The sequence below is a fragment of the Thamnophis elegans genome, chromosome Z, assembly GCF_009769535.1.
Source record: "Thamnophis elegans isolate rThaEle1 chromosome Z, rThaEle1.pri, whole genome shotgun sequence".
Classification (NCBI taxonomy): Eukaryota; Metazoa; Chordata; class Lepidosauria; order Squamata; family Colubridae; genus Thamnophis; species Thamnophis elegans.
Genome location: NC_045558.1, coordinates 144,099,806 through 144,119,838, shown reverse-complemented (window position 1 = coordinate 144,119,838; position 20,033 = coordinate 144,099,806). Strand labels below are relative to the sequence as shown.

General features: G+C 52.6%; 1 protein-coding gene across 1 annotated transcript; it reads right to left on the bottom strand.

The window, feature by feature from the left end:
- Window positions 1-1,935: 1,935 nt before the first annotated feature.
- DVL2 (dishevelled segment polarity protein 2) lies at window positions 1,936-19,414 on the bottom strand. Its single transcript, XM_032237868.1, has 15 exons — window positions 18,945-19,414; window positions 17,708-17,777; window positions 17,208-17,365; window positions 16,429-16,538; window positions 16,167-16,299; window positions 13,636-13,726; window positions 13,409-13,478; window positions 11,155-11,294; window positions 10,498-10,574; window positions 10,320-10,387; window positions 9,972-10,106; window positions 9,254-9,385; window positions 7,886-8,062; window positions 5,650-5,874; window positions 1,936-4,856 (listed from the first exon to the last, which is right to left on the bottom strand). The coding sequence occupies exons 1-15, from the start codon at window positions 19,133-19,135 to the stop codon at window positions 4,399-4,401; spliced, it is 2,235 nt and encodes a 744-aa protein (XP_032093759.1). The 5' UTR covers window positions 19,136-19,414; the 3' UTR covers window positions 1,936-4,398.
- Window positions 19,415-20,033: the final 619 nt, after the last annotated feature.

The window sequence follows — 20,033 nt, the reverse complement described above, 5'->3', positions numbered from 1 at the left end:
GGACTTCAACTCCCAGAGTTCAATTGAAGATGGACGGACTTCAACTCCCAGAGTTCAATTGAAGATGGATGGACTTCAACTCCCAGAATTCAATTGAAGATGGACGGACTTCAACTCCCAGAGAATTCTGGGACTTGAAGTCCACAAGTCTTAAAGTTGCCAAGTTTGGGAACCACTGATATAGAACTTGCAAAGAGGAAGGCGGTGCCCCTGAGCACGTACAGAGCGCTAAGCTTTGAGAACGACCCCTTTCCCCCTGGGTCTTGTGCTCCTGAGCATGCGCAGAGCGCCCCCTTCCTCCCCGGTTGCGAGATAAATGAGGAGGGGGCGGGCAGAGTCATCTTGGGACGGAGAGAGGAGACAAAGCGGCTATTTTTAAACCTTGTTTTTCCTCCCAACTCAGATTCTTTGGGGGGGGGGGTGTCTCTTCCATGTGGTCATTTCGTCCTTGACTTTGCAAAGTAAAATTGGGACATTTTCCCTCCCCCCCCCACTCTCATTGTTTTCGATTTTAAAAAAGTTCAAAATTAAGAGAGTTTTCAGAACCGAGCAACAAAAACTATACACAATCTCTCGCCTATTTTAATGTTGCAGTAATTGTGCGATTGTTAATTGCATGGTTTTTTTTTTAAAAAAAAAGGTGGATGGAATTCAATTGAAGATGGATGAACTTCAACTCCCAGAATTCAATTGAAGATGGACTTCAACTCCCAGAATTCAATTGAAGATGAATGGACTTCAACTCCCAGAATTCAATTGAAGATGGATGGACTTCAACTCCCAGAATTCAATTGAAGATGGATGGACTTCAACTCCCAGAGTTCAATTGAAGATGGATGGACTTCAACTCCCAGAGTTCAATTGAAGATGGATGGACAACTCCCAGAATTCAATTGAAGATGGATGAACTTCAAGTCCCAGAATTCAATTGAAGATGGACTTCAACTCCCAGAATTCAATTGAAGATGAATGGACTTCAACTCCCAGAATTCAATTGAAGATGGATGGACTTCAACTCCCAGAGTTCAATTGAAGATGGATGGACTTCAACTCCCAGAGTTCAATTGAAGATGGATGGACTTCAACTCCCAGAATTCAATTGAAGATGGATGAACTTCAAGTCCCAGAATTCAATTGAAGATGGGCGAACTTCAACTCCCAGAATTCAATTGAAGATGGATGGACTTCAACTCCCAGAATTCAGTTGAAGATGGATGGACTTCAACTCCCAGAATTCAGTTGAAGATGGATGGACTTCAACTCCCAGAGTTCCCCAGCCAGCGAATGCTGGGGGATTCTGGGAGTTGAAGTCCAGACATCTTCAAGTTGCCAAGGTTGAGAAAGACTGTCTTAGTATCTTAATTTATAGATAGATGTCTTAGTATCTTAATTTATAGATAGTTCTCAACTTACAACCGGGTCCAAAGTTACAACGGCACTGAAAAAGGTGGCTTGTGACCCATGTTTCCTACGCGCGACCATGGTCGTCCAAATCCAGACACTTGGCAACTAGTCACGTGATTTCTCCCCTTTGGCGACCTTCCGACGAGTCAATGGGGAAGCCGGATCCGTTTAACGCCATGTCACTAACTGAGCAACTGCAGCGACTCACTTAACAACCGTGGCCAGAAAGGTCATAAGACGGGGCAAAACTCAAATCGTCTTTGAAATTTGGGGGACAGCTGTGGTCGTTAAGTCAATATAAAATCTTTTTTTTTTCCAAAAACCAAATTTAAAAAAAAGAAATTAAATCTCCATTTTAAAACATGTTTTAAATTAAAGCAAAGAAATATTTAAAAGTCACAAAATTTGGGATGAACCAATTCGGGCGAACTCAAAACTATAACACCCCCCCCCCCCCACACACAAATATTTTATACAATCTTACACTCGCACCCACCCACGACTTTTTACAAAACACACAGATGAGATGGCTTCTCTTTTAAAAGTTTTTATTATTTTTTTAATTGAAGGCTTTTTGTACACAAAAAGAGCTAAAAAATAAATATGTCCTTACAAAAGTGTATTCTGCTAACAGTCACACGAAACACGCCTTTCGCCACACGTGTGCGCACAGACCCCCGAGTGATACAGGAGGGGCTAAATAGTCGGGGGGTCCGACGCCGAGGACGGCCAAGGGGATGATGGAGCTTGTAGTCCTCCACATCTGGTCAGTCCCAGAAGAGTGGCCGCCTCAATAGGATGCCTCTTAAAAAACAGCATTTCTCAATGTTGGCACTTGGAAGACGGGTGGATTTCAACTCCTTTGTAACTTTCTTAAAGTTTCTTAATAGACGGTGGGAATGCGGTTAGACGTAATATATCTTGATTTCGTCAAAGTGACAAAACTATGAATGAATAAGAGAGTTAAATGTGGGCTCGATGGCAGGACAATTCAACGGAAGATTGATAGACGGGGCTGGGGGATTCTGCGAGTTGAAGCCCACCCATCTTCCAGGAGACAAGGTTGAGGAATATTGGGTTAGAGTGGAAGATGGGTGGGCTTCAACTCCCAGAATCCCCCAGCCCCGTCTATCAATCTTCCGTTGAATTGTCCCGCCATCTAGCCCACATTTAACTCTTATTCATTTAGCTCTTTGTGGGTTAATTTCGGCACTTTGACGAAATCAAGATATATTACATCTACCGCATTCCCGCCGTCTATTAAGAAATTTACTTATCCATTAAGAAAGTTGCCAAAAATAAAATAAAAATGCACTAAAGGTATCGTAGCCGCGTCTGTTCTGTCCACAGTGAATGCTGGGAAACCTTCGCTGCCTGGGGAATTCTGGGATTTGAAGTCCACCCATCTTCCAAGCTGGCGAGAAACATCGCTCTAAGACACCCTTGGTGGGCTCGGGGCAAAATAGCACCATGGTAGACAGAGTCTGCACCCTGTTTTTTTTGGGGGGGGGGAGAGGGAGAGAAATGAATTGAGGCAGATTCTTTTTTTGGGGGGGGGGAGAGAAGGGACAGGCACAAAATTCAACCCCACTTTCTGCTGTTTGCACGCTCCCCAATTCTGCCGTATCAAGCCAATAGCTGGGAGCGGGAGAATTCGGTCCGTTCTGTGGGGAGACGGACCCCCCCTTAAAGGGGAGCAGGAAGGGGGTCTCCAGAAGCCTCTGCGGGGCTCAAAACCCCAATATACCCCCCCCCGCATGGAGACAATTTGGGGACAAAATAACCTGAAAGTTTGCAGCTTTTTCGCAACGAGTGGGGATTATGCTGGTGTGTAAGATAGGGGGTGCTGCTTAAAGCCCCCCCCCCCATAGTCTACCCCCAGTTCACTTATCTGTAACTTCTGGGGTTTTCCTTCAGCCCCCCCAAGGCTCCCCAGGAGAGAAGGCGAGGAGACGACATCAATGGAAAAGCAAGCTACAAAATCAAGCCCCAAGGGTGGCATTTGGGGTGCGACCCCCCCTCCCCCCGAAGATACAAAAGGGGGGATCAAAATGAAGTTAGGAAAGAAATAAAGACACCCCCCCCCTCGATTCAAAAACAGGACGGGCTGTAGTGTTAAAAATACAACTTGGAACAAGATACCCTATACACGTTTAAAGGACGAGAAATTAACACGCCCCCCCTCCTCCAAAAAAGTGAATGAAAAACAATCTATAAAAAACATTTTCTTAATAAAAAATAAAACAAACACAGAACAATTAAAAAAAAAAGACCCCTTCATTGTTACCGGCTCGGAGACGCCTTCGAGGAGAAGGCCGGGAAAGTACCGTCAAGACGAGGAGGTGCCCACCGCGGGGACGAGGTCGGAATTGGGAATTGCGTACCATTGCTTCGGCCATTTTGACTTTTTTTACCTCGCCTGGCAGAGAAGCAGGAAGGACCCCCCCCCCTTGCAAACCACCCAAAGGGAGGGAACGGAAAAGGAAGCAACCCCCCCCTCTACTTCAGAAGCCAAATCTCGGGAAGAGGAGAGGGAAAGAAAGAAAGATAACTCGGACGAGGGACGGAGGTGGGTTCAGCCCCCCGACCCCCGGAAGACGAGGTTATTTTTTTTTTTCCAAGGCTGGTGGGAGAACGCTGAGCCTCCCCGTCTCAGCATAGCAAGGCACGAACGTCGGAGGAAGACCTGAGTCACGGCCGATCCTGAAAAGCCGCTTGGCCAGCGATCCCCGGAGCGGAAGGTGAGACGGAGTGTGAGGCAGCTCGGAGGGATTGTCTCGCGGCCCCGCAGGGATCGACTCATTGCCGTGAGCAGCCCGTTTGGGCCCAAGGGTCAGCGGGTCGCTCTGGGACCGGGAGGGTTTGTGGTCCGTCCTTTGGGGAGAGACACCCCTCTCCCCAAAAGAGGCTGGATCATTCAAGGTGGCGGGTTTTGGGTGGGAATGGATGGTATTGGGGGCGGGGGGAAGAAGCGGAGCCCGCGTCCGTCCCCCATCACATCACGTCCACAAAGAACTCGCTGGGGTTCCCCATGGCCATGTGGAAGGACTGCCGGCTGGCGGTCAGCTCGGGGGGCACTGAGCCCAGATCCCGCACCGGAGGTGCGCCCGGAGGCTGTATGGTGGGGGGAGGAAGAGGAGGAGGAGGAGGAGGCACCATCATCACCATCATCGGTTTGTAGGTCAAGGGCACTCCGCCGGGGGCCGCGTAGGCACTGTGGAGGGAGGGGTGGGAGCGCACGCTGACGCCCCCCAGGCTGTGCTGGCTGCGCTGCGAGGAGCCCTCCCCGCCGGGCACCAATGCCGGCCCCCCGCGCTGGCTGCCGCTGCGGATGGAGTATTCTGACTCGCTGCCGCTGCCGGATTTCGAATCCGCCCCCGGCTTCTCCTCCTTGGGTCGCCCGGCCCCTCGGCCGCCCCCGTCGCTTCGGTTCGAGCCGCTACTGCGGCTGCCTGCAAGGCAAGAAAACCCCATTGATCAACGGATTTCTGAATTAAGATTTCTACAGGGAGTCCTCGACTTACGCCTGCAATCAAGCCCAAAATTCACGTTGATAATTAAAGGCCGTTGCTCAGTGATTTTTGCCCCATTTTGCGACCTTTCTTGTCACGGTCGTTAAGCGAATCAGTAACCCGGTCGTTAAGTGAATCTGGCTTCCCCATTGGTTTTTCCTCGTCAGAAGGCCGGAAAAGGGAAATCACGTGACCACCATCCCCCCAGGAACGCTGCAACCGTTATAAGTACGAGTCAGTGGCCCAGGGGACACATTTTTAAAATCTCCCCTGGCAAACAGTGAGGGGGCTGAAATGACCGCAGATCCGCTTAACAACCTTAGTGGCTTGCTTAGCGACCGCTGTGAGAAAAAAAAAGTCGTAAAATTAGGGCGGCCACACGGGATGATTTGGTTTACAACTGCTCTGACTTTGGGAAGACTCCCTCGGGGTCACAGAATGAGGACTAATGTTTAATAAAAACTTTTTTTTAAAAAGAAAAAAGAAAAAAAAAAGAATGAGGACTAGCACCTTCCCGAGGCATACAAAGAGGAAAAATCACAAATATGAAACTTTAAAAAGGATATAAAAATTAGAGCGAGGGGAGGAAGGCCTTCCCAGAAACCCCTCCCCAATTCCAAACAGGGAAGGGCCCGGTCCTGAGCTGCTCCCCCCACCCCCGCCATCTCCCAGCCTCCCTTGTCCAGTGGATCCCAGAGCCCATTCTCCCCAGCCGGCCGAGGTCCCGACGTACCTTCGCTCTGCTGGCTGCCAGCACTTCCCACCCCGTAGCTGTAGGAGGAGAGCTCGTGGTAAGGCGGAGGCTGGGGGCTGTACGGGTGGGGGGCCGGATACTGGTAGGGAAAAGTTGGCATCAGCGGCCAAGGAGTGGCCCCTGGCAGAGGCAGAGGTGCCAGCGTGTCCTGGTCGGACGCCCCACTGGATCCGTCGTTGTCGTTCAGCGAGAGGTTGGCCATATCTAGAGAACGAGAGAGAGAGAACGGGGATCGCAGCTGTCAATCACAGGGGTTTTCCTCAGTCAGGACGTGACCCCCCCTCCCTCCACAATTTCAGCTAGTCCTCACTGAGTGACCACAAAGCACTTACAGGTAGTCCTCGACTTACGACCCACAAATTGACGCTGCTAAGCGAGGCGTTTCTTAACGGAGTTTCACAACCTTGCTTACCCACAGTTCCCAAGCGAATCGTGGCAGTTGTTAAGTTTAGTAACAATGGTGGTTTAGTGAATCTGGCTTGCCCCTTTTCCTGTCAGAAGGTCACCGAAAGGGGATCGCGTGGCCCCGGGGACACGACGACCGTCATAAATGCGAATCCGCTGCCAAGCACCCGAATTTTGATCATGGGACCGCAGGGGTCTCTAACGGTCATTAAGTGTGAAGCACAGTCCTAAGTCACTTTTTCTCAGTGCCGTTGTTAATTTGTGGACGGCCACTAAATGGTCCATTATAAGTTGAGGACTAGCTATATTCAGCAGCCACTGAGCGAAAACCGTGACCGCGCTTACAATCTAACTTCCAAAATTTTCCTTTGATTTACAACGGGGACGAAAACAAGATTCGGTCCCGAAGTCATGTTTTTATCCTGGCGGATGACCGCTAAACGAGACAGTCGCTCAGCGAGGACTGTCTGCCCGCTCTTCGAGCAAAGGGGAGGCCATCAGAAGAAACGGCGGGGAAAGTGACGGGCTGGGAAAATTCAGGAGTGGGCGGGAAGACACAAGAACTATCCAGGCGCAGCTGGGCAGGACACACCTGGATTCCCAAGAATTAAATGTAATTGAAATAGTAAGAAAAGCATTTTTTTTTAAACGCAGAACTTTCTTTCTTACTGAGATTGTACAGGTTCTCCTGTTTGAGGAGGTGGGCTGGACTAGAAGGCCTCCAAGGTCCCTTCCAGCTCTATTCCATTCCAATTCCCTATTCCAATTCTTCTATTCTATTCCTATTTCTATCCATATTCTCATTCTCTATTCTGTTCTGTTCTATTTCTATTCTTTATTCTAATTCTCTATTCCATTCTACTCCACTCCACTCCACATTCTATTCTATTTTATTTCTATACATATCCTAAATTCTCCTATTCTATTCTATTCATATTCTAATTCTCTGTTCTATTCGATTTCTATTCTTTATTCCAATTCTCTATTTCATTCCATTCCACTCCGATCCACATTCTATTCTATTTTATTTCTATCCATATCCTAAATTCTATTCTATTCTATTCATATTCTAATTCTCTGTTCTATTCAATTTCTATTCTATTCTTTATTCCAATTCTCTATTCCATTCTACTTCACTCCACATTCTATTCTATTTTATTTCTATCCATATCCTAAATTCTCCTATTCTATTCTATTCTTTATTCCATTCCATTTCACTCCACTCCACATTCTATTCTATTTCTATCCATATCCTAATTCTTCTATTCTATTCTACTCATTCTAATTCTCTGTTCTATTCAATTTCTATTCTATTCTATTCTTTATTCCAATTCTCTATTCCATTCCATTCCACATTCTATTCTATTTTACTTCTATCCATATCCTAATTATTCTATACTATTCTATTTTTTATTCCAATTCTCTATTCCATTCCATTCCACTCCACACCACATTCTATTCTATTTCTATCCATATCCTAATTCTCCTATTCTATTCCATTCCATTCCTATTTCTAATTTATTCTAATTCTATATTCTTTATTCTATTCTAATTCTCCATTCCATTCCTGTGATACACAACGTAATGCTGTAAAGCAGGGGGGATCTCCGAACTTGGCAACTTGGGAGACCGGTGGACTTCAACTCCCAGAATTCCCCAGCCAGCTTTCTCCCCCCCCCCCCACTTTGTTCTAGTCAAGATATATTACGTCTCCTTGATTCCCCCCTTCTATTAAGGAAGTTGGCCCAATCAAGGCGATAAAAGTAGCAGGGCCGCACACATCCGTCCTCGTCCTACCCAAGACACTCACAGTTCTCGCAGCTGCTGAAGTCGCCGAAGATGTAGTAGCACTGCTCGGAGAAGGTGATCTTGTTCACGGTGTGGCGGATGAAGCCGGCCTTCAGGAGGTTGCTGGCGTACTTGCGGGCTTCGCGGCGGTCCTGGAAGCCTTCCACGTGGTGGTAGAGCCAGTCCACCACGTCCGAACCTGGCGGGATAACGGGAAGACGGTCGGGTAATTGGTGGTGGTGGGGTTAAGGAGGAGGGGGATTGCGAGGAGGGAGAGGACGAGGCAACTCAGCTTAGATACAGAGGTAGTCCTCGACTTGCAACACTTCGTTTAGTGACGGCTCAAAGTGAAAACGGCACTCGGGACTGTCTTTCCCACTTAACGACCGTGGTTACAAAAATTAAAAATTCAAATGCTTGGCAACGGTCTCGTATTTATGACCGTTGCAGCGTCCTGGGCGGGCGTGTGTGTGTGTGTGTGTCACGCGATTCCCCCTATCCAACCTTACGACAAGCAAAGTCAACAGGGGAGCGAGGTTCACTTAACAACCGTGTTAGGACCATGGAAAGAAAGGTGGTAAAACGGGACAGAGTCTCACTTCACTTCTCACGCTTAGCGAGAGAAATTCCCGGCTCGAACGTGGTCCTAAAGGCGAGGACGAGCAGCGAAGCGCGAGAGAAAGAGGGTGAAGACAGCCGCTCCTTAATAGTTTCCCAGAAGGTATTGGAGATCGAACTTTGCAGCTTTAAGACTAGTGGACTTCAACTCCCAGAATTCCCCAGCCAGCCATGCTGGCTGGGGAATTCTGGGAGTTGAAGTCCACAAGTCCAAAAATCGCCAAGGCCTGGACACCACAGTCCTCAGTGGGGCAAGATTATGCCTACGAGGCAGTCCTCAAGTTACATCCATCCATTTAGCAACCGTTCCAAGTGAGGAAAGCACTCCGCAAATGACTTAGCGGCAACTTTCGTACTTGTGACCCGTTGCCGCATCCTCACAGGAGCTTGAACAAAACTGGGCCCTTAGCAACCAGCACGTATTTCCCACGATGCAGAGTCCCCGTGACCCGCAGTCAGCCCTCTTCCGAATCTGTTCCCAACCACGGGAGTGGGGTTAACGGATACGCGCTTCGCTTAACGACTGCAGCAAGCCACTTAAAAACCCGAGCCAAATCTGTCGTGAAATTAACTTCCGGGCAGTTAACGGAACGCCAGCTTTGGCTTGGCGGTCGCAAGTTGAGGATTGCGTCTATAGGAGTGGAAGCATTAACGGCTCAGCTCGGAAGGTCCTCCCCGGGTCGTTCTTTGTTTTGGGGGCTACTTTTGGGGACACTGGTTGCTCAGTTTGGAGGAATCGGCCCCCCACTCTCGCGGGCTGCTCCCCTGATACCTAGAAAAGCATCCGGGATGGTGATCTTCAGCCACATTCGGTCGCGGACTTCCAGGCCGGACTCCGGGGACGCCATGGCCTTGGTGACCGACGCCATGTCCGTGTGGATCGAGAGGTTGAAGTCGTCAAAGCCTAGCGAGGAACAGAACAGAATCGGTGACCGACAACTCCTCGTCCCGACAAAAACCCCTTGGATTAATTTCCCCCGAATTCTGCTCCTTCCCACCCAGCAAAGTCATTCAAGGGAGGATTTACGGTCACAGACTTTATCTGGCTTGGAGAGCTGCCAGGTGGACGATATCGGCAAAACGTGGCAAGGAGTCTCCGAACCAATGAAGCGAACTCCTGCAAACTCCACTCCCCGGTCGCTCCTCTTTTATTCCGTCTGGGAGGGGCCATTCACCTTCCACCTGTGGCCTTCCTCCCAAGTTTCCTCCCTTCCTCTGGCAACTCTGCGCATGTGCACACGGGGAACAGGCTCCAGCTGTTCTTCTGCCTCACTGATATCTGACTCCAAAGGCAGCTGATAACTGTCGGACGGCCCTGGTCCCCCTCTCTGCCTCTGACGCAGACCCCCTTGTCCGAGCCTTCCCCAGACTCCAGGAATGGCCCATCTTCCTCCCCAACCTCCTCACTGTCTGATTCTGCTGCCAGCTCCACTGGTGGGCTACCACAGAGGCGGGTGGAGGGGAGGGCGGGGGGCGCGTGTCAGACTTACGTTCAGTCTCCGTGACGGACGTCCCCGAGGTGATGGTGCTCATGGAACTGCTCCCCGGGTAGGGGACGAAAGCCCCCGTCAGAGCGGCGGAGTGGGACACCCAAGCCGCCGGATCGATGGGTTGGATGGGCTCGTCTGGACGGGACCAGGAAGGGATACGGTGAGTCCTTTGCAAGGGAAAACCCACCCACCCTCCATCGCCCCTCGTTCTACTCCCCTCCCTCCTTGCCTGGTCTGGCCGGGCAGATTCCCACCGATTTCTTAGCAGCGGGGAGACCCCGACAGATTTGCCCCCACAAACACCAATCCCCCCCCGTGGCGGGCAAGGAATTGGCATGGACGACTTACTTCTCGGCAGAGTGAAGTACCCTTGTGGGGAGGGGTCCCAGCACTTGGCCACCGTCAGGACGATGGGGCTGCAATGGAAAGAAAGGGAGGGATTGGATTTGGGGGGGGGGACATCGGGAAGCCCCCTCCCCCAGGGGCGAGAGAGGGTATTTGAGAGGGGGTTTCGCCAGAGGCTCACCCCGGCTTGTGGACGATCTCCCTCAGGACTCGCACAGCGTCGTCGTTGCTCATGTTCTCAAAGTTGATGTCGTTCACCTGGGGTTAAAAGAAGGAGGGAAGGGGGGGGATGCTTTCAGCCCCCCTGGCGTTCTCCCTCGCCTTCCTCCAAGCGATGGAGGGAGCCTGAAATTCAGCCCCCGGCAGGAGCTGAGAGACTCCGTAAAAGGAGGGGAAGACGCTTATGTGGGTCTTTAATGCTCTCTGAGCTTGGTGGCCTTTCTTGCAGGCCTTTCAAGACCCAACTAGGGAACGTCATCAGGGCTAGGAGGGAGAGGGGTTGTGGAGAGGAAGAGGAGGACTGGGTGCTCTCTGAGCTGGGTGGCTTTCTTGCAGACATTTCATGACCCAGCTAGGTAACTTCTTCAGTGCCAGAAGGGTGTTTGTGGAGAGGAAGAGGAGGACTGTGGGGTCCTTGGGGGGTCTCTCAGCTGGGTGCTTTCCTTGCAGGCGTTTACTGACCAAACTAAGCAACGGCATCAGTGTGTTGGGTATGGGTCACAGGAAGCCCCCCCCACCCCTCCCTGCTCCAAGGAGCCCGGAGGTTCAACCCTGAGCCACAGGGCCTCCCGTCGGCTTCACGCTGCGTCGCGCGAAGGAAACGGCACTGGCGCCTCACCTGAAGCAACATGTCTCCCGGCTCGATCCGTCCGTCGGCTGCCACGGCCCCCCCCTTCATGATGGAGCCGATGTAGATCCCGCCGTCTCCCCGCTCGTTGCTCTGCCCCACGATGGAGATGCCCAGGAAGTTGTATTTTTCTACCAAGAGAAGAGCAGGAGAAAAGGAGGAGGAGGAGGAGGAGGTCAGGGCCCTTGGCGCTCTCGGAGTTTGGTCCTCGCGGTCTTTGGTCTTATCCTTACCCAAACTAGGCTCACATTGTCACTCAGGATGGGGATGTTACCTAGTTTGGATGAAAGCCCCAGACCCCTCATGTCTCTCTTTCTCTCTCATCCATCTCTCCATCCATCCATCCATCATCTGTCTAATCATCCATCCATTCTCTTTCTCTCAATCTCCATCTGTCTGTCTATCTCCCTCTCTATCTCTCCATCCATCCATCGATCATCTATCTAATCATCCATCAATTCCCTTTGTCTAAATCTCTCCCCCCTCTCTCTATCCACCTCTCCACCTATTTCTCCATCCATCTATATCTATCTAATCATCCATCCATCCTCTATCTTATCTATCTCTCTACCTACCTACCTATCTCTCCATCCATATCTATGTAATCATCCATCCTTTCTCTATCTCCCTCTCTCTATCTCTCCATCCATCCATCATCTATCTAATCATCCATCCATTCCCTTTGTCTGTATATCTCCACCCCTCTCTATCCATCACTCCACCTGTTTCTTCATCCATCCATCTATATCGATCTAATCATCTGTCCATCCATTCGCTTTCTCTCTATCTTATCTATCTACCTACCTATCTCTCCATCCACCCATCATCTATATCTATTTAATCATCTATCTATCCATCCATCCATTCTCTTTCTGTCTATCTCCCTCTCTCTACCTATCTCTCCATCCATCATCTATCTAATCATCCATCCATCCATTCCCTTTGTCTATATATCTCCCCCGCTCTCTATCCATCTCTCCATTCTACCGCTCCATCCATCCATCTATATCTATCTAATCATCCGTCTATTCATTTCCTTTCTCTCTCTCTCTCTACCTACTTATCTCTCCATCCATCCATCATCTATCTATGTAATAATCCATCCAGTCTTTCTCTCTATCTCTATCAGTCTGTCTGTCTATCTCCCTCTACCTATTTCTCCATCCATCCATCATCTATCTAATCATCCATCCATCCATTCTTTCTCTCAATCTCTATCTCCATCTGTTTGTCTGTCTATCTCCCTCTACCTATCTCTCCATCCATCCATCTATCCATCATCTATCTAAATATCCATCCATCCATCCCCTTTGTCTATATATCTCCCCCCTCTCTCTATCCACCTCTCCACCTATCTCCATCCACCCATTTATCTATATCTAATAATCCATCCATCAATTCCCTTTCTTTTTCTCTTATCTCCCTACCTACCTACCTATATCTCCATCCATCCATCTATATCTATGTAATCATCCATCCATCCTTTCTCTATCTCTTATCTCCATAGCTGTCTGTCCATTCCCTTTGCCTATCTCCCTCTCCTCTCTCTCCATCTCTCTACCTCTCTCCATCCATCCAAATCTAATCTATCAATCTATCTATCTCAACACAGAGCTACATATATTCTCCTTTATTGATAACTGAACTTTTTTTTCCAGTATTGTAAGCCGCCTACAATTGTCAGCAATGTGTTAAGTTATATAAAATCGCTTAATAAATAAACGATAAAGAACAGGTCTCAGTGGGATCATATTTGTGGTGTGTGTGTGTGTGTGACAGAGAAAGAAAGAGAGTGAGAGAGAAAGACAGAGAGTGAGAAACAGAGAAAGAGAGTGACAGAGAAAGACAGAGAGTGAAAAAGAGAAAGAAAGACCGAGAATGAGAAAGAGAACGAGAGAGAGAGAGAGAGGGAGAGGCAGAGCCTGGGCTGTCCGTCAGCCCTCAGATAGAGAGTCAACAGCCCCCAGATCTGGAGGTGGCTGATGAGGAAGAGGAGGAATTTGCCAGATTTGCAGAAGGGAGAGGAGAGCAGTGGAAATCTATGGGCCGGTCCTCGGGACGGAAGAGCCACCGCTGCTATGGAAGCCCCTCTCTAGCTCTGGGGATAAAAGGCAGCGGGCAGAGATGAATAAATGTGGCAGACAACCATTCATCTCCTGGCCAGCCAGACCTGTGAGCCCGTGGGAGAAATTTTTTGCCGGGGCTGCCGGCACTTGAACAAAGGAACCTCCCAGGGGGTCTTTACCCATGTTCAAGGTGACGGTGATGATGTTGAGCGACATTGTGGAGTCGGTGACGCTGCTGAAGGACGACGTCTGGAAGACAGGAGAAACGCGCGGTCGGTGCGGGAACGAGACCCCCTGCATCGTGCCCCCCCCAACTACAACCGTGCTCCTTTGGCTGAGACCCTCTGGGCCCCGGAGGCTGAGGCACACACACACACACACACACCCCTCCCAGCCTGGGACCTACCCGTTCGAGACGCGGCGGGCGTTGCTTCCTCCTCCGACGGTGGCGCTTGAGAAGCCGCGAGGCGCTGCTCTGCTCCGTGGAGCTGCTAAACCTGCCGAGGGAACGGGCAAGGGGCTAACAGGAGGGAAAGGGCACCACCCAGCGATGCTTTCCGCAACCCACGACCGGAAGGGAGCCCCAGATTTCTGCTGCTGAACGAGCTTTGGTTCCGCTGGGTTTTGCTGGGTTTTGAACGGCCTTTTCTTGCCCACGGGGTTAAAAGTGAATCACTGCAGTTATAACATGGCTGTTGAGTGAATCCGGCTTCCCAGAGGGACACAACAGGGGAATCCCGTGACCCCCGGGGCCTTGTGACCGTCATAAATACGAGTCAGTTGCCAAAGGTCCGGATTTTAATCACGGGATACTGTGACATTTCTAAGTCCTAAGATTCACTGTCATTCAATGAATGGTTTTAAAGGAAGGGCTACTTGTTAAAAAGCTGTAAGTAAAATACTATAAAGATCCAAATAGCCCTAACTGAAAGGAAGAAAGAAAGAATGAAGCGTAGGAAGGAAGGAAGGAAGGAAGGAAAGAGCGGGAGGGAGGAAGAAGGAAAGAAAGAAAGAGAACGAAGAGGAAGGAAGGAAGAGAATGGAAAGATAGGAAGAAAGGAAAGAAAGAAAGAAGAGGCAGGAAGAAAATGGAAAGAAAGAAAGAGGAAAGGAAAAAAGAAAGAATGGACTCAGGAAGGAAGGAAAGAGGAGGGAGGAAGAAAAAAAGAGGCAGGAAGGAAGAGAATGGAAAGACAGGAAGAAAGAAAGAAAGAAGAGGCAGAAAGGAAGAGAATGGAAAGAGGAAGAAAGAAAGAAAGAAAGAAAGAAAGAAAGAAAGGGCAGAAAGGAAGAGAATGGAAAGAAAGAAAGAAAGAAAGAAAGAAAGAAAGAAGAAAGGAAAATAGAAAGAATGGAATCAGGAAGGAAGGAAGGAAAGAGGAGGGAGGAAGAAAAAAGAGGCAGGAAGAAAGAAAGAAAGAAAGAAAGGAAGAAAGAAAGAAAGAAAGAAAGAAAGAGGGAGGGACAGTAAGTAAGTTCTGGCAAACTCTTGCTGGCTGGGGGATTCTGGGAGTTGAAGTCCACAAGTCTTAACACTTGGCAAGGCCGAAGACCCCTGCAACAGAGCACGGGCTGAAGAGGGGCTGCCGAAAAGAGGAGGGGCTCCACCTATTCCCCAAAGCCCCCCAGAGGCAGGACAAGAAGCAACGGATGGAAACTAATCTAGGAGAGAAGCAATCTGGAATTCGGGAGAAACTTTCTAACAGTGAGAACAACTAGCCGGTGGAACTGCTTGCCACCCAGAAGTTGTGGGGGCTCCATCCCTGGAGGTTTTTAAGAAGAGACCGGACAACCATTTTGAGAGTCTCCTGATAGAGCAGGGGGTTGGTTGGAAGGCCTCCAAGGTCCCTTCCAGCTCTAGAAGGAAGGAAGGAGGGAGAGAGAGAAAGAGAGGATGAAAGAGAAAGAAAAAAGAGAGAAGGAAGAAAGAGAAAGAAAATGAGAGAGGAAGAGTGAAACAAAGAGAAAGTAGGAAGAAAGGAAGAGAAAGAAAATGAGAGAGGAAGAAAGAAAGAGAGGGGGAAAGAAGGAAGAGAAAAAAAACAAGAAAGAAAGGATAAAAGAAAAAGAGGAAAGAAAGAGAAGAGAAGCAATTTGGAATTAAGGAGAAATTTCCTAACAATGGGTGTACAATTAACCAGTGGAACTGCTTGCCACCAAAAGTTGGGAGAGGTCCAACCCTGGATGTTTTTAAGAAGAGACCGGACTGCCATTTGTCTGGGATGATAGAAGTCTCCGACTTCAGCAGGGGGTTGGACTAGAAGACCTCCAAGGCCCCTCCCGACTCTGACCTTCTAACCATTATCTCCATCCCTCCACTGAAGACTCTCGTGAAGGGTCCCACCTCACATGGGGCAGGGGGAGAGGTTCCAAAGGGCAGCGGCAACAGCAGCTCCTTCTCCCGGACCACGCCAGCCGGAATACCCTCTAAGATGATGCCCACGGCATGCCTCCTGTGCTGGCACGGATGGAGTGGGCCAATCCCAGGGGGATGAATTCCGGGAAGACAGTCCAGCTTTCTGCCACACAAACCTTCCTGGACTCTCAAGGCGAGTCCCAGAGAGCCGCCCCACTTCCGTGCGTCGTTCCGCCGCAGAGCCAGTGGCGGGATTCAAAATTGTTTCATATGGGTTCTGTGGGCGTGGCTTGCTGGGCGGGGCATGGGAAGGATACTGCAAAATCCCCCCATCAGCTGGGACTCGGGAGGCAGAGGATAGAGGGGGCGAGGCCAGCCAGAGGCAGTATATGCAGGCAGAGGATAGAGGGGGCGAGGCCAGCCAGTATATGCCGCTTCTCCGAACTAGTCAAAATTTCCCCAACTGGTTCGGCGAAACCGGCCCGAACCAGCCACATGCCACCGCTAGTTGACAACCCTCCCCAAAAGTGAGGGATTTCTGAAAGTTTCCTGCCGCCCCCGCCTGCTTTCCCGGGCCTCACCGGCTCATGGCGTCGTCGTCGTCCGAGTCGCAGAGGCTGGTGGTCTCCAGTTCGCTGGTGAGCAGCGTGGAGGAGCTCTCGTACCCGGCCAAATGGCGCTCCAGCCGGGATTGTCCGTTTATCCGGTGCCCACCTGAGTCGGAAAGGAAATGGTGTCGGAACAATCCTCCTGCAAGGATTGGGTCGGCCGCTTTCCCTCCCCTCCCCTCCCCTCCGGGAAAGGCCCAAGGAAGCATTCGGAGGGAGGGGAGGCGGGGGTTACCTCCATGCTCCGTGCTCTCCCTGCGGCGTGGCCGGTCTCTCCGCAGCGACACGATGGACTCCGTCTCGGTTTCATGGTCCAAGTTCTCGCAGCTCCCCGAGAGGTTTGGGCTGCAAAGGAAACCAGTTGGGTATAGGGGTGAAGGTGCTGGTGCGGGAACTGGGAGACAGTGAGTTCTAGTCCCGCCTTAGGTACGAAAGCTGACTGGGTGACTTTGGGCCAATCACCAGGAGACGGTGAGTTCTAGTCCCGCCTTAGGCATGAAAGCCGGCTGGGTGACTTTGGGCCAATCACCAGGAGACGGTGAGTTCTAGTCCCGCCTTAGGCATGAAAGCCGGCTGGGTGACTTTGGGCCAATCACCAGGAGACGGTGAGTTCTAGTCCCGCCTTAGGCACGAAAGCCGACTGGGTGACTTTGGGCCAATCACCAGGAGACGGTGAGTTCTAGTCCCGCCTTAGGCATGAAAGCTGGCTAGGGTTTTTTTTTGGGGGGGGGGGGGGAGAAATCAGAAGGAAGGAAAAGGAGCATTAGACATGATTGTGACACCTGGAATTCCTTATAAAGTGATACCCGCCAGATCAAAATCTAATTAGTAAATAAATACAATAAATGCAAAAGTTGCTTGTGAAAAAAGCTAGCCCCAAAAGTTAGTCCTTCCGTTACCCTGAGATTCTCCCCCCCGCCCCAATTACTACTGATCTTCATCCCAGTCCTATGCTGGGTGGGTGGGGGGGCATTGCCCCCTTTTAATCCTGCAATGACGTCCGTTTCTACTCACTGGAAGGAAGGAGGGCGGGAGTCCCCGATTCCGCTGGTCCTCTCCACGGGCAGCGGAGGAAGAGGAGGAGGTGGGGGGGAAGGCTCCGGGCGGACCTCGACGGGAGCGGGGGGAGGGGGTGGAGGCATCTCGGGTGGGGGGACCTCCGAAGACACCAGCTGGGTGGGGGAGAAAAGCGGGGTGGAGAGAAGGGGGGGGGTGAAGGCTTCCATCTGGCCCTCCCTCTCCCTTTCCCTCCGAGCTGGGTGGGGCCCCTCCCCATTTCATCTTCTTCCCCGACTAGACAAGACTGTCCCCTCCCCGCAAATCCGCCAATAAACCCGGAGGACCGTAATCCCAGACTCCCTCCCACTCCCGCCTGGGAGTGGGAGGGAGTCTGGGATTACGGTCCTCCGGGTTTATTGGCGGATTTGCGGGGAGGGGGCAGTCTTGAGGAGGCTCCGAGGTGGGGGGGGGGGAGGAAGGGAGGGGGAGGAAGCGGGGGGGGGGGACTGGCATACCCAGGAGACGACTCTTCCGTTGAAGCAGGGCAGGGGGGCGTTGTCATCCGTGATCTCCTCCTTCACCACCCTGCAAAGGGAGGGGAACAGTGGGGGTGGGGAGGAAAGGCAGTTGGGGGGTATCAGATGGGTGGGAAGAAGCCCCTCCCTCCCGCTTCAGAGGCTTGGGGACTCCTCGAGGTCCAGAAGACGGGCCCCGTGGTGGGGGGGGGCTCTTGCCCAGCCAATGCTCTCCATGGACAAGGGGTAGGGTCCACGCCGCCCCCCCCAAAGCTTCTCAGGGGCTCCCATCATTAGTGAGGGAGTAAAGAGGGTCTCATTTCCCCCTCCCCCATTAGGGTCCCCCTTGAGGTCTAGAAGACGGGCCCCCTCCGGGGAGGGGTATTAACCTATCTGTATTCTTTTTGGGGAGGGGGTCTGTCGGCCCCAATCTCTCAGGAGCCCACAGCCCCCTCCTCCAGAGAGGCAGATAAGGGGGTCACATTAACACCCCCCCCCCGCAAGGGGGACCCCTCGAGGTCCAGCAGACGGGCCCTTAGCTCTGAGGTCTCTTGCCCCCCCCCAGGGCTCGTGGGGGGGGAGGGGTGACATACCCCCCCTCCGTCCTCCAGAGTCTCCTTCCCCTCCCCAAGGGGGACCCCTCGAGGTCCAGTAGACGGGCCCCAATAGCTCTGGGGGTCTCTTGCCCGACCAGGGATCTTGAAGGGAGTCTCATTCCCCTCACACAGACAAAAGGGAGCCCTCGAGGTCCAGCAGACGGTCCCATGGCCCTGGGGACCCGTGCCCCTCCCTCCCCCTCATTCCCCCCCCACCAGAGGGACCCCCTCGAGGTCCAGGAGACGGGCCCCCTCCAGGGAGGGGTATTAACCTCTCTGTATTCTCTTTGGGGAGGGGTCTGTAGGCCCCAATCTCTCAGCCCCCTCCTCCAGAGAGGCAGACAAGGGGGTCACATTAACACCCGCCCCAAGGGGGACCCCTCAAGGTCCAGTAGACGGGCCCTTAGCTCTGAGGTCTCTTGCCCCCCCCCCCCAGGGCTCGTGGGGGGGGGAGGGGTGACATACCCCCCCTCCGTCCTCCAGAGTCTCCTTCCCCTCCCCAAGGGGGACCCCTCGAGGTCCAGCAGACGGGCCCCAATAGCTCTGGGGGTCTCTTGCCCGACCAGGGATCTTGAAGGGAGTCTCATTCCCCCCCCCACCAGAGGGACCCCCTCGAGGTCCAGAAGACGGGCCCCCGTTACCCGAAGTCCTGGTCCATGCTCTTGAAGAAGTACTTGGCGCCGGGGCGGGCCAGGGCGGCCTTGACGTGGCCGAGGGTGAGGCGCTCGGCCGGCACGGCGATCTTGACCAGGTAGGGCGTCTCCTCCTCGTCCAGGTGGTAGATCACCTTCGTCTCGCCCGGCGGGGGAGGGGGGCCGCCCGCCGTCGCCATGGCAACCCTGAGGGGAGGGGGGGAGGGGCGGGCGGGGGGAGCCTCTCGGGTCGCGCGGCGGCGGCGGAGAAACAGCGGCGGCGGCCCGCCTCCCACCCTCCTCCCTCCCGTGCGTCACGACGTCATCACGCACGGCCCCGCCCCCTGAACGGCGCGCTCCTTCCCTCGCGGCGCGCATGCGTCATCGCTCGTTGGGCGCCCTCTCTTCAAAGCGCATGCGTCCTGCCGCCTCCGCCGCGAGGCCGCTTTTCCCTCCCTTCGAGCGCGCACGCGTCGCATCCAGAACTCCGCCCGCCCCCCCCCTCCTACTGGCGCCCTCCCTCTTACGCCCCGCCCTCCTCCAGCGCGCATGCTTCACATGGCGTCACTTTCCGTCTTCCCCCCGCGCATGCGCTAGCAGCAACGGGGAGTCGTCCGACAGCCCCTTACTTCGCGCGCATGCGTCCGTGACGCGGCTCCGACTTTGAGAGGCAACTCGTCACACTCGCCCCACTTCCCACCCTCCGGCGCGCACGCGTTCAGGCGCCGCTCCGCCCAGGAGTCGCCCTGTTACAGCCGTCTGCCGGCGCGCATGCGTTCAACGCACGACTCCGCCCCCCTCCCCAAGGATCCCATCGCCCTCCCTCCGGCGCGCGTGAATCACAACCGCCCCCGCGGGCATTCCAGTTCCCTCTAGCGCGCATGCGCCGTAACCACCCCTGCGTCATCACAGTCAACGCCCATCGCTCGAGCGGCGTCACGTGGCCGAGCCAATGGTGGGCGGGATCCGTCGCCGGAAGCGGGCAGAAATGAGCGCGTCACGCCGCCGCAGGGCGCCTGCGCGGGCGGAAGTGAGCCTCCCTCGCCAGGGGCAGTCTACCTGATTCCCCCCGAAGAGAGACAGAGAAACGCCAATGAA